The sequence below is a fragment of the Grammomys surdaster genome, unplaced genomic scaffold, assembly GCF_004785775.1.
Source record: "Grammomys surdaster isolate TR1022 unplaced genomic scaffold, NIH_TR_1.0 125889, whole genome shotgun sequence".
Classification (NCBI taxonomy): Eukaryota; Metazoa; Chordata; class Mammalia; order Rodentia; family Muridae; genus Grammomys; species Grammomys surdaster.
The window spans coordinates 283950-297207 of NW_021620714.1; the positions used below are offsets into that span (position 1 = coordinate 283950).

The following is a 13258-nucleotide window of genomic DNA, read 5'->3' on the forward strand; positions in this document are numbered from 1 at the left end:
TCTAAAGCACGAAGCCAGCTCTCTAGGCCTCCATGTTTCTTTTTGGTATTCTTCCACACATTGTTTCTTCAAAGACATGGTAAATAATGAGACCCTGAGATAAGGAGATCACAGTGAAAGTATAGACGGTTTAGTAAAATTATCAGTCTAGAAGAGGAGAGAAGCCAACTCCTTTTGTTTTGGACTTCATTTGCAATACTGTTATTTCTTATCCCATTCCTACTCCAAATGCACCCCTGCCACAATGTTATAACTGATTTTGGTTTCACAGAATGAGAGACAAAAATCAGCTACAAGACCCTATCCTTTAGACTACTCAGATAATTAAAACTGACTAATTTGGATAAAAATGAAATCTTAGCCCTAAAGCTGATAAAATTTCTGACACTATAGCTTTCTTAAATATTAATGTAGTCCTGTTCTAGTTGATAACTTACCTTTCAGTTACAGACCTTATCAAAGCATAGTTAAAAAAATGACAAACTGGGGTATTCATTAGACTTACACTCATACTTCCATATTTATGAGATCTACATTCATATTCAACTGAAGAACCAAAGCATTAGAAAATACTGCAACATACGCTAAATTCATACATACACAAACTTCTAAAAGATACACTCAAACAACAATTTACACTGTCTTTACTTTGATTAGAGAATAGAAGAAACCTAGAGGTAGAGTAGGCAAGGATGTGCAGAGCTTATTTGGAAGAACTATACCATCTGATTAAAGGACTGAGTACCTGTGAAAGAAGAGAGGTCGAAACACTAAAAATAAGAGCTAAAAGTGTATAACAAAAGGCAAAGTGAAATCCATAAAACTAAAGGTTTTTTGTGCATTAAAGGACACAGTTAAAGGGCAGGCCACAGAATAAAATAAAATAATTTATCAGATAAGGAACAAAATACAGAGAACTCATTTATCTCATCAACAAAAATGCAACCTGATTTGAAAATGGGCAAAAATCTTGAATATGTGTTTCTGCAAATGGCAAATAAATACATGGAAATATACTGAAAATATCTGATCATAACAGAAATGCAAATCTAAGACACAATGAGAGAATAAGTCATATTTACTAGATATATTTAAAACAAACATTGGCTGAAGACATAGCTGCATTAGTAGAGTACTCGCCTCACATGCAGAGAGTCCCTGGATTTAATCTCCAACATGACCTAACACTGCTCAGTATGGCAGGGCATGTCTGTAATTGCAGCACTTGGGAGGTGAAGGCAGGAGGAGCACAAGTTTAAGGTCATCCTCAAAGAGGACAGAATGAGCACTACACCAGTTTGGACTTCATGAGACAAGCCAAGGCAAATGAAGAGACTTATACTGCTCCAAAGCAAACAAGTAATAGGATATGCAACATATCAACAATGGACTAGTATCTAAAATATTACTATTTTTTTAGATAGTGTCTTATTACACAGCTCAGCTAGGACTCAAACTCAGAGATCTACCTGTCTCTGCCTGTGGAATATGCCCAGTGGAATTTCATAGACACAATCTACAGCCTGAATGACTCTTAAAGAAATTATACTAAGTGAAATAAATTGTGTACAAAGGATATGACTTCATATTAAAGACTTAGTCAAATTCAGACACATACTGGTAGTTGTCAGGAGCCAAGGGCAGGAAATAGGTATTTTGTTTAATCAAAAGTAGGAAAAAAGTCTAAAGATAAAAAAAAACGGTGGTTAAAGCTACACAACAAGGTAAATGTACTTCATGTGTCAAGATAGTTAAGTATTGTTAGAACAGTATCTTTTAGGTTTTGTAGTTTTACTTTTGCAGTGCTAGATATATGCAGAGTCGTGCATACACTAGTATTTTATATGCTTTTAAAGATGTAATTTTGTGTGTGTGTGTGCACATGTGCATATATACACAAGCATGTGGATGCCTGTGGAGGACAGACGGGTGTCAATTCCTCTACAATTGGAGTTCCTGGTGATTGTGAGCTACCCAACATGGGTGTTGGGAACGTAACTCAGGTCCACTGAAAGGGCAGTAAGCACTCTTCAGCTCTGAGATATCTCCATCCTGACACATATGTTTAGTAAACTATCGAATTACTTTTACATTCTTATGAGAATCTGAGTAATCATTTTTCTCCTATTTGCTTGTCAACACTCAGTGTTTTAATCTTTAAAAATCTAGCCATTCTAATAGGTGTGGGTCACCTCACTGTGGTTTTAATTATAATTTTCTCTAATGGGTGTTGACGCACCTTTTCATGTGTTTGTTACCTGTATGCTTTCTTAAGAACTGTCTTTTCAAGTCTTTAGGCCATTTAAAAAAAATAGATCATGTATTTTCTTACTGTTTAGCTTTAAAAATTCTTTGTATGGATTAGTATGTAGAAAAATGAATAGCAAGACATTTTCTAACTCTTTGATTTCTATTTTCATTATCTTAACAGTTCTGAAGAGCACATGTTTTAAATTTTGAAGTCAATCTATTAATTTTCTTTTTTTGGCTTCTGGGATATTTGAAAAATCACTGACTAATTTAATGTAACAATGTTGTACCATATTGTCTTCTAGAAGTTTTATAGTTTTAGGTTATGCATTTGATTAGATTTGATACATTTTGAGTTAAATTTTGTACACAATATGAAATTTGGATTAAAGTTCTGCTTTTCTATAACTAGGTATGCAATTCCTTTAGTTCTCTATTGTACTAATTACATGAACCTCTAGACACTGTGTGTACTTAGCTCCTGGAACCATGATTCTGATTTCTGTTTCTATCAGTTGATGATCCCATCCAACTTGGACGAGCGGAGCCACACACTATTTATTTCACGTAACGATTCTCATCTACACTGGCTTTGTGTATTGTAAAGGTATGTTATTGGGTGCATAAAGCTTTAGAAACTTTATGTTCTCTTAAGTAAAGGACACTTTATGACAGTACTGTTTCACTTTACTTTTCCATCTTAAAAAAAAAATACATCTTTTCTAATTAATATATAACCAAGCCTGTACCGTACCTGCTTCCATGTGCACCATGTGTGTACAGTGCCCACAGAGGCCAAGAGAGGTTGTTGGATCCCAAATACTAAGCTTACAGGTGGCTGTAGTCACCTGATGTGGGTGTTAGGAACTGAACATACATCTTCCACAAGAGCAGCAAGTGCTCATAGCTGCTGAGTCATCTTTCCCGCCCAGATTTTAGTTTTAATTTTGCTCAGAAAAATCTGTTTTTTTTCCTTTTCTAACTAGAGTCATACTATTTATGTTTACTGTAACACAGTCATGCTTCAGTTTCTTACCTGGATTTTTCCTATTAGACCTATTACTCTCTTATGCATTCCTCCCGTTTCTATTTTCTTTTTCAATAATTAAGTATATATATTTTTTGATTTGGTTTCATTTCCTTTATAACTTTTTGCTCTCTGTTCATTGTTGTAGGATTTGTATTATGTACCATTAACTTGCCAATTTTATTTTGAGTGATACTATACTAATTTATACACAAGAATATAAATTATACCTGTATTTCTTCTCTTCTGGCTTTTATGTTATTGTTTTCATATATTGTTTTATTTTTCAGTATTCTACAAAGACTATAATTTTAAGTTATTACTATTATTCAAAACAAGGTACAGCAAACTAAAACCAAAAGCTTATTTTAGAAAATAGTTTTCAGTGGTGAGATGGCTCAGTGAGTAAAGGTTCTCTGTTGCCAAGTCTCATGACCTAAGTTTGATGTTTATAACCTACATGGTGGAAAGAGAGGACGGACTATAGGTTGTCTCTGACTCCTAGACAATACAAGCCAATAGAAATAGTTTAGTTGAGATACTACCATACCTATTCATTTATTCATCATTTAGTCCTACAGCAATAAAATGTATAGTTGTCTTAAAGGCTGAACACTCCATAACAATGGGGGTATTAACTCTGTGGTACATATGACAAGAATAGTCAGTGATATTTTATAAAAATTTAAACCATGATGAAAACCTCTTATACAGGTAGGACTAAACATTGTTATACAATTTACTTTCTATCATTGCTCTGTTACAATGGTTATCAAGTTCATGTATGGACACAGACACATTTGTATTCTGCTTTTTATTTTGTGGAGGACAGGCTCTGGAAGAATAAAATGTTAAGTGGTAGGATTACCTAAAACTATTATATCAAACCTTTAACATAGTCACCCTACAGTTTTTTTCCTTTTGAGACAGGGTTTTTCTGTGTAGTCCTGGCTGTCCTTGCTCTGTAGACCAAGCTGTCTCAAACTCACAAAGATCTGCCTGTATTGGCCTCCTGAGTGCCAGGATTAACAATGTGAATCACCTTCTGTGCTCAGACTTTAGATTGTTGAAATTTGTGCTTGTATGAGGAGGGGAAAGCAGGAAGGAAAGGAAGAAACAAACTCAGACACAAGCATCCAGCACAATCCTAATAAAATATTAGTAGTATTTTGATATACTAAGAATGGTTGGTTGAAATGAATAAACTATCAGTTTTTCCATAGACTTTGACAAGTGTGGAAACACAGGGAATAAAAGAAAAATGTAGACAGATATATAGCTGATTATAATCACAAGAATGGTTGAGTCCTTCTGAAGACAGACAGAAATGTCCTTCAAAGGTGTGCAGAAGTGTAAGGTCAGAAACTCAGAAGGAAGAAACAGGTAGCACCTACTCTGTATCACTGTGCCCACACTAAGTGAGAGACATGGATGTTTCTGGAAGAGTGTCAGCAGCATTGCAGTTTTAAAACCAAAGAGGCAGGGCATCAAATTGTATATCTTACTATGTCTTGGGAGTTTAGACTAGTGAATATAAGTTCTTATGCATGTGTTTGAGCATATGGAGATAAGAATGAATACTCACTGATTAACAATATATATCCTTATTAAGAGATTCAAAGCAGACAAGATTTTACAGTACTATTATAAAAGAAGCAATGTACAAGTTTTGTTGGTATAGTACAGGAAATAACCAATTTTTAAGCTGAGTCCCCATTCACCACCAATTATACCTTTGGATCCTGTAACTGTAAGAAGACTGCAAGTCTACTAAGTCTATGGAACCTGCATCCAACAGTCAATGTGAATCTATGTATGAGATACTACTTTGGTGGTAAAGACCATGCAACAGATTAATGGAACATGTATTTCAGCACAGAAGCCAACATACCGGATGTCTTTTGACATAGTCATCCACTTGTTGCTTCAGTTCAACTCTGCGTGCATCACTGAGTTCTTGGAGTCCATGCCAAGAGGCAAAGAGTTTCTTTTTCTTACGGCACTTTGCTAGGAATTTAAGAACCTAGAGTGAAGTAGAGAGGGAAAAAAAAGAAGAGCTTTTGATTCTGTTCCCTTAATAGAACTCTTTTCCCTATAATCTAAGTCAGTAACACCAAGGTTGTATTAGGCAACTCTGAGTATGCATAAGGAGGGGAATGAGACTGTGACAAAATAAAGAAATATAATAAATTTTTAACTATACAGATCCACCCCTACTTCTAATAAGGCTATGTCCAAATAAGTCCATTTTAAGTTGAAAATACTTGTAAGTTGCAAATATGCTTAATACTTCTACCAGTTGAAGTCTGGCTTCTATTTAGCATACATCACCTTTCCACCATGGTAGTGGGGTAAGACTATACACCTTGATTTTTTTAAAAAGGTGAACTGGCTTGTTTTGTGTTTCAACTTGACACAAGCTAAGAATCATCACAGAGAAAGGAACCTCAGTTGAGGAAATGGTTCTATGAGATCGAGCTGAAGGACATTTTCTCAATTAGTGATCAATGGGGAAGGGCCCAAACTCATTGTGTGTGGTGCCATCCCTGGGCTGGTAGTCCTGCATTCTATAAGAAGATAAACTGAGCAAGTCAGGGGAACCGAGTCAGTAAGAAACATCCCTCCATGTCCTCTGCATCAGCTCCTGCTTCCAGGTTCCTGTTCTACTTGAGTTCCTGTTCTGACTTCTTCCAAATGATGGATTATGATCTGGAAGCGTAAGCCAAATAAACACTTCTTTTTCCAACTTGCTTTTTTGGTCATGGTGTTTTGTTGCAGCAACAGAAACCCTAACTAACATGAGTTGGTACCAGCATACTGGGGTATTGCTGTGACAGACTTGACCATGTTTTGGAGAAGATTGTGAAAGGGTTTTGGAACTAGAAACGACAATGAGTGTTGAGATCTCATTGGGATGCTCTGTAGGAGCTTGAGAGATAAAAATGTTGAGAGTAGTGCAGAAGATGGAGGCATAACCAGTGAAATTTCAGAGGGACAATTAAAGACTCTATAAGGCTGTTATTATTTTGATTTAAGATTTTGTGGTTTTGGTTTGCTGGAACTGAACAATTAGCTGTGATTAACAAGACACCAGAACTACTAAAGTGAAACTTTTTCATTACTGGAACAATTGATGCTGGTTAGCTGGAGCTAAGACATTAGCAGTGATTAAGAAGAGACCAGCATCACTGAAGTGAAATCTTCTGGGAAGTGTTTTCTGAGAGCACAGAGAAGCTCTGTTCCAGAGACAGCCAAGGTTGTACCGTGTGTTGACAGCTGGACTTGGTACTATATAAGAGTTACCCAGGTAGTACTGGTTTTGAAGACATGAAAGGGTCATGGAGAACAGCTGAGGCTTGGTATTCTGAGAGGCCAGGAAGGCCACTGGTTGAAGGTACAGCTCAGTAGCAGTTGAAGGCCTAGGACTGAAGGGGTTATGCAGAGAAGTTGAGGCTGGGCACTGTGAGAGCCTATGAGATGCTATTTGTGAAAGGCAGCCCAGTTGCAGCAGATGACCCCAGTGTTTTGGCCATTATCAGTACCATAGGATGATCACAGAAGAACAGCAGCAGCAGTGGAGGCAGCCAAAGCTAGAAGACAAGCAATGTGCTGCAGAGAGGGCAGAGCTGGAGAAGTGACCCAAGTCCTATGGAGGAGGAATGACCCAAGTCCAGAAGAGCATGGGTGGATCCCAGACATTGGATGGTTAGTTTGATTTTGCTTTGATTAGATTGTTACTGTGCCTTGATTTTTTTTTTCCTTCTTGAAGTAAGGAAGTATTTTACTGGAGCTCACAGTTATGAGAATTTGAACTGTAAAAGATTTTGGATTTTAAGGGATTGGATACTTTAAAGGAACCAAAATTTTAATGTGTTTGAATTTGTAAAGACTGTGAAGCTTTTACAGTTATTTAGATCTTGGGGATGAACAAGCAAGTAAGGGTTGAGGCTTAATAGTGATTTGTGTGTCAAATTGACAAAGGGTCAGTTGCACTGGCTGCTTTTTGTGTCATCCTGACACAAGATAGAGTCATCAAAGAGAAAGGTGCCTCAGTTGAGAAAATGTCTTCATAAGATCCATGAAGGATCATGGACATTTTGTCAACTAGTGATCAATGAGGGAGGGTCCAGCCCATTGTGGGTTGTGCCATCCCTGGGCTAGTGGTCCTGGATTCTATAAGAAGGCAGGCTGAGCAAGCCAGTAAGCAGCATTCCTCCATGTCTTCTGCATCAGCTCCTGCCTCCAGGTTTAGCTCTCCTTGAGTTCCTGTTCTGATTTCCTCTAAAGATGAATTATGACCTGGAAGTTAAACCAAATAACGAAGCCCTTTCCTCCTCAACTTGCTTTTTGGCCATGGTGTTTTGATGTAGCAATAGAAACAATAAGACAAAAGAATATACCTAAATATTTCTCTTACTGTGGTTTTTGGTTTGCCAGGCCTCACATAGCTTAGGCAAAACTTGAACTAACAAGTAACCAAAGATAACTCTATCTGGTCCTCCTATTTCCACCTGCTTAATTCTGGCATAAACTATATGTGGTGCTAGGCATCAAAACCTAGGGCTTTACACATTTAGACAACATACATACCTTATTAAAAGTTTTTAAATATTTTGTTTCCCCTCCCCAACTCCTCCTAGATTCTTTCCAGCTCTCTACCTAACTTCATGTCCTCATACTTTCTCTCTCAACAACCAAAAACCAAAACAAAAAACCCAGTAAGAAAAATGCCCAAACAAAACAAAATATAATAAAGAGCCCACAAAATAAAACATGACAAAACCAAGACACATGGGAGTATTGCATTATCCAGCTGCTACTCCTGGGCATGAAGTCTCTCCTGGAGTATGGGTGATATACCCAGTGACACTCACTGATTTTCTCTTTATCAGCAGGTATCAATTCCAACTAATAATTCCTTGGTTAGGGATGGGGCCCATGTTCACTTTCCACTCTCAGTGCGGGGATTTCATCTGGCTTGAACCTGTACAGGTCCTCTGAGTATTGCCACATTCTCTGAGTTCATATGAAGCATTCATTATGTTTGCAGTAAGAAATTAGTATATAAAAGGAAATAAGCACTGAGTTCTAATCTCAATTCTAATTCCTCATAAACTCTATGATTCTGGGCAAACCAAAGGTTTCTATAGGACATGCTCTATGCCAATAGAAAACAAGGATCCTAATTTTACATGTTTTACAGTATTCCAAATATAAAAAAGACAGTAAGAAAAGGCTTGGTAATGATAAAACATTTTAAAAATTTAAGCTATGAGACTACTGATAAAAACACATTTTTTGAATGTTTTCTCAAGTCTTTTATAATAGACTTATACAATTTTGGCACAAATATGAAATTATTCTTTGCAATTCTTCATTTTTTTCCCTCCCATGTTTTTATTTTCACAAAAATTATATACTGTTTTAAAAGCACTGATTGGCAAGTCATAGCCCACAGGTCAAAAATAATAGGCTGTTTCTGTATAGTAAATGCCTATTTATTTCACTTTACATGGCAAAAAATTTGAAAGAAAACTTTATTTTGTGACATATAAAAGTATGTGTAAGTCAAAACTCAAATGTCTACAAATTTTTATTGGCATACAGCTATACCTGCTTAACTACTGTCAGTCTGTTATCTACAGCTGCTTTTGTGCTTCAACTGTTAAGTATCAATTACAGGCTATATAGCTTGTAAAGTCTAAAATATTTCCTTATCTGGTCCTTTCCAGAAAAAGTTGGCTAGTATAGTTCTATTGTTTAAAGGGTCAGTTTTACAAATCCCAAAGGCAACAACTTTAACTTTTTTTTTCCTTCAAGTAAGCTCCATCCATCAGTAGATTTCTATGATTTTTCCCCTCAGATTAAACATATTATTTATTGATTTTCTTGAACAGAAATAAGGATTTAGTTACTTTTTACTGCATATACTCTCATGTCCAGTCCACCCTATGTAATTAATGTGATAATTTCAGTAAAAATAATACATAATGATTATTACATAAAAGTGAGGTAGTTTTATTTGGGGGGGGGACAGGGCTTATACAGGCTATATTAGTCTCAAATCTGTAATTCTGCTGTGTCTGCTCCCGAGTGCTGGTGTTACACATACACCATTACAGGTAAAGCTATATTATTCATTCTGAAGCACATATTAGAATTACTTCTCCTTCCTTGCATATTTTGTCTGAAATTAACATCTCTTTTTTTCCATGTGCTTGATTCCCTATAAACTTAGTTCTGATTATGTTCTACAACTTCATTCTAACCAAGATATTCATTAATATATCAGATACTGTAGTACATACATTTTCTGGGGGTTTCTAACCTACCTGTTCTCTCTACCTGGCACAAAGCTCATTCTGTGGTCTCTGCACAATTACCTTGGTTTCTCATTTTATCTCTCCCTGTACTTCTTGAATTTCAGCTTCTTGGTTCTCCCACTGCCTTAAGAGCTTCTGTGATCATATGTGTCTTTAGTCTTCTTTTTAACTCCCTTCTTGGTGAGCATATAATTTTAACTGGAAATCATTTCTCTCAGACATGTCACAGTTTGAGCTCAACGTTTCTTCAGTTCCAGTGCTGCTGCTAAGTTCTTTGTTCCCAATGTATTTCACAGAAATGTGAAATGTTTGTTACTTTATTGGACATTTATCAATGCTGTAGTTCTAGAAAATTCTTTTGGGTTCCTCTCATCTGTATTTTCTGTTCTTGATTTTAAATATTTATGTATCTGATTTCCCTGATGGGTAATATTTTCTTTTATCCTGCTCTCTAGTAAATTTTAACTATTTAACCCAAGTCTGCCTCCCTCCATGCCCCAACCTTTCCCTTTTCCCTTTTAAACATGTTGGTTTTGTGCCATGTATTCTCCTATCAGAGGAAATGATAGATCAAAAACAAATCTTATTTTCTAATTCCTGCGACATCTCTCTAAATATTTGTTGTTGTTGTTTTGTTTGTTTTCCCCCACTATTGGGGATTGAATGTAGGACCTCATGTATGCTGGTCAAGTGCTCTACCCTCTGAGGTACATCCCTAAGTATTAAATTCTCTCTATCTATCAAGCAGCTTTCCTCATGTTCACTTATATTTGTCTTAGGCCAATACGGTTGAGCACTAAAAAGCTATTTAGACGTGCTGAGCTGCTCTACAGGACTCATCTACTATGCATTTCAGCAGAGGACTCATGAACCAAGTTGTCTTGTTTGGATACTTCAACATTAGTAAACTCTGACTTTATTCACAGACTACTCAGATTTCCCACAGAAAATGTTTCCACTCTGCTCTTTGCAGACATAAGCTTGAAAGCTGAGAAGAAAGGGGGTTGGGGGGAATGCCTTGAGTGTTAAAATGTCCCTTAATACTCATTTTTAGTATGGTGCTTGCACCTGCAAAACAGATACTCTTTCAGTCTTCTGTTTGGAGATTCTGTTTTCACACATCCTTTTCTCTTCCATCCTTCCTTTTAGTACCGCCCTGGGTTTATGACATTCTAATGAGAACTTCACTCTATTACTCAATCAGAAAAACTCCCTTGATGTTTTTCTCTTATCTTTATTTACTTTTCATTTTACTATTCTCTGCCGTTGTTTTTTGGCTTTTAAACATTCCAGTGGTTTTTTTCTCTGATTTTTTTTATGGATGCTCAGTGATGGATGAGTATATAACACTGTGTATTAGTACTCTAGAGTCAAGCTACCCTTCTGGATCTAGAGACTAACTCTCTTTCTGAGTTACTGCTGATTTTTAAAAAGGTGAAAAAAGAAGAAACATCTAAAAACATTCAAAAGCAACACTCAAATTTAGTTCTAACATTGCAACACTCACTACCAAGAACTCTTAATTTGTCTATAAGAATACAGAAGTCTAATTATTGAAGTGTTTTCAGTGTTCCTTTATTTGGGGGGCATGTCTAGCTACGTAGCCCAGGAATGCTTGGAACTTGCTATGTAGTCTAGGTTGACCTTGAATTTGAGGTCCTGATTCAGTCTCTTGAGTGCCTGGATTAGAGATGTAATCTACTACATATCATTTTGTAATTTTTTTCCTTCTACTTTTATCAACTAAAAAATACACTGCCTCAATTAGGTGTGACAGTGCACTATAATGTTAGTAGTGAGGGGTGAGAAAAGGTAATTTAAGCTCACAGTCAGCAACCTGGGAGGCACAGTGAGACACTGTCTTAAGAGGGATCCAGGTTTTTTATTTACAAATCAAGAAACAGAAGGTAGATAACGGTTTAACTTTGTTTTTGTTGCCAAGTACCTAAAAAACCAATTGTTCCTAAGAGACAAATAAATGTAAAGGATAACCTTACTACTTTGTATTTACTTTTAATGAAGCTGATGAATTATTTCTCCCTTTCTCTCCCTCTTCCTTTGAAATGAGAACTTGCTGTGTAAACCAGGATGGTTTCAAGCTTAGGAATCATGGGATTCTCTGGCCTCAGCCTTTAGAGGTCATGTTACAGTGCTTGGCTTAATCTTTCCTTTCTTTCTTTTTTAACAAACCACTAAATGAAAATTGCTATAGAAATATAACACAGATCACAAATCCCAGATAAATTTCATGTAAAATGTAAAATATTTTATATCTCAGTTATATAAAACATAACTATATGCGCTACCTAGTTTTTATGTCAACTTGACAAAAGCTAAAGTTATTTTGGAAAAAGAAACCTCAACTGAAAAAAAAAATGCCCCTATCAGAAAAGTCTATGGAAAAGGCTATAGAACATTTTCTTGATTGATGATTGATGTGAGTGGGACCAGCTCAATGTGGGTGGTGTAACTCCTGGGCTAGTGGGTGCTATAAAAAACAAAGCAGGCTGAGCATTAAGCCAGGAAGCAGCATTCCTCCATAGACTCTGCTCTAGTTCCTGCCTTCAACTTCCTGCCCTGACTTCCTTCCCTCAGTGATGTTACTGGAAATGTAAGATGAAATAAATCCTTTTCTCTCCAAGTTGCAGTTGGTCATAGTGTTTTGATCACATCTGTGGAAGTCCCACGATGCTATATGTAAAACATTAGCATTCCAACATAGGCAATATGAACATATTAATGAGAATATATATATGCACCACAGGCTTTCCCACATATCAATCTGGTTGGGCAGCTATCACAAAGAAGGCAAATATCTCTAAAAAGAAGCATCTTCAACTGGATATAAATGAGCTATCTTCAGGTTGCCTTGAGTCGCTCTTTTTAGCTCAGGGAAAATATCAGGATTTTTACATATATAACACGAGGAGGAAGAGACAGATCACTCTTTACTCTTCAGTTGGAAAGACAACTGAGCAGTTAAGACTACAAACTGCTCTTGCAGAAAACCACAGGTTTAGTTCTCAGCACCCATGGCTCACAACTACCTGTAGTTACAGACACTGTGATGCTTCTGGCATCAGGGGGCATTAGCACTCAAGTGCACACACCCACACAGATAGACACACATGCTTACATACACTTTAAAAAATTAAAATATCCTTATAAATGTTAACCCACATTGAATGCTCAAAATTTATCATGGTAAGAAATGAAAATTAACAGTAAAACCTACAAAAAAAGGTGATTAAGCTACATGCTTTCAGACTTGAAATCTCTTTTTTAAAGATTTATTTTATTTATTTCATGTATATGAGTACACTGTAGCTGTCTTCAGACACAGCAGAAGAGGGTATCGGATCTCATTACAGATGGTTGTGAGCCACCACGTGGTTGCTGGGAATTGTACTCAGGACCTCTGGAAGAGCAGTCAGTGCTCTTAACCGCTGAGCCATCTCTCCAGCCCCAGACTTGAAATCTTAATAGAGGCCTAATGATGTATAAGAGAAGTAAGTATTAGACAGAAAAGGTTACTAAGTGAAAAAGAAGCCCTGTGCTATACTTTTCCAAGATAATATGACTTACTATACATAATCCCTGGGAAAACTACCATTATAAATACCATTCTACAATTCAAGAGTCCTAATTATATATACTA

General features: G+C 36.5%; 2 protein-coding genes across 3 annotated transcripts in view; one reads left to right on the forward strand and one right to left on the reverse strand.

Moving 5' to 3' along the window:
• Eaf2 (ELL associated factor 2) overlaps nucleotides 1–13258 on the forward strand; it is an 89242-nt gene that overhangs the window by 7564 nt on the left and 68420 nt on the right. The gene's annotated exons all lie outside the window — the stretch shown is intronic.
• Nucleotides 1–13258, reverse strand: part of Iqcb1 (IQ motif containing B1) — a 45374-nt gene that overhangs the window by 1883 nt on the left and 30233 nt on the right. For both annotated transcript variants that reach the window (XM_028752308.1, XM_028752309.1), the window contains exon 13: nucleotides 5169–5300. In XM_028752308.1, the coding sequence (XP_028608141.1) occupies nucleotides 5169–5300 (132 nt within the window). The remainder of the gene's footprint in view (nucleotides 1–5168; nucleotides 5301–13258) is intronic.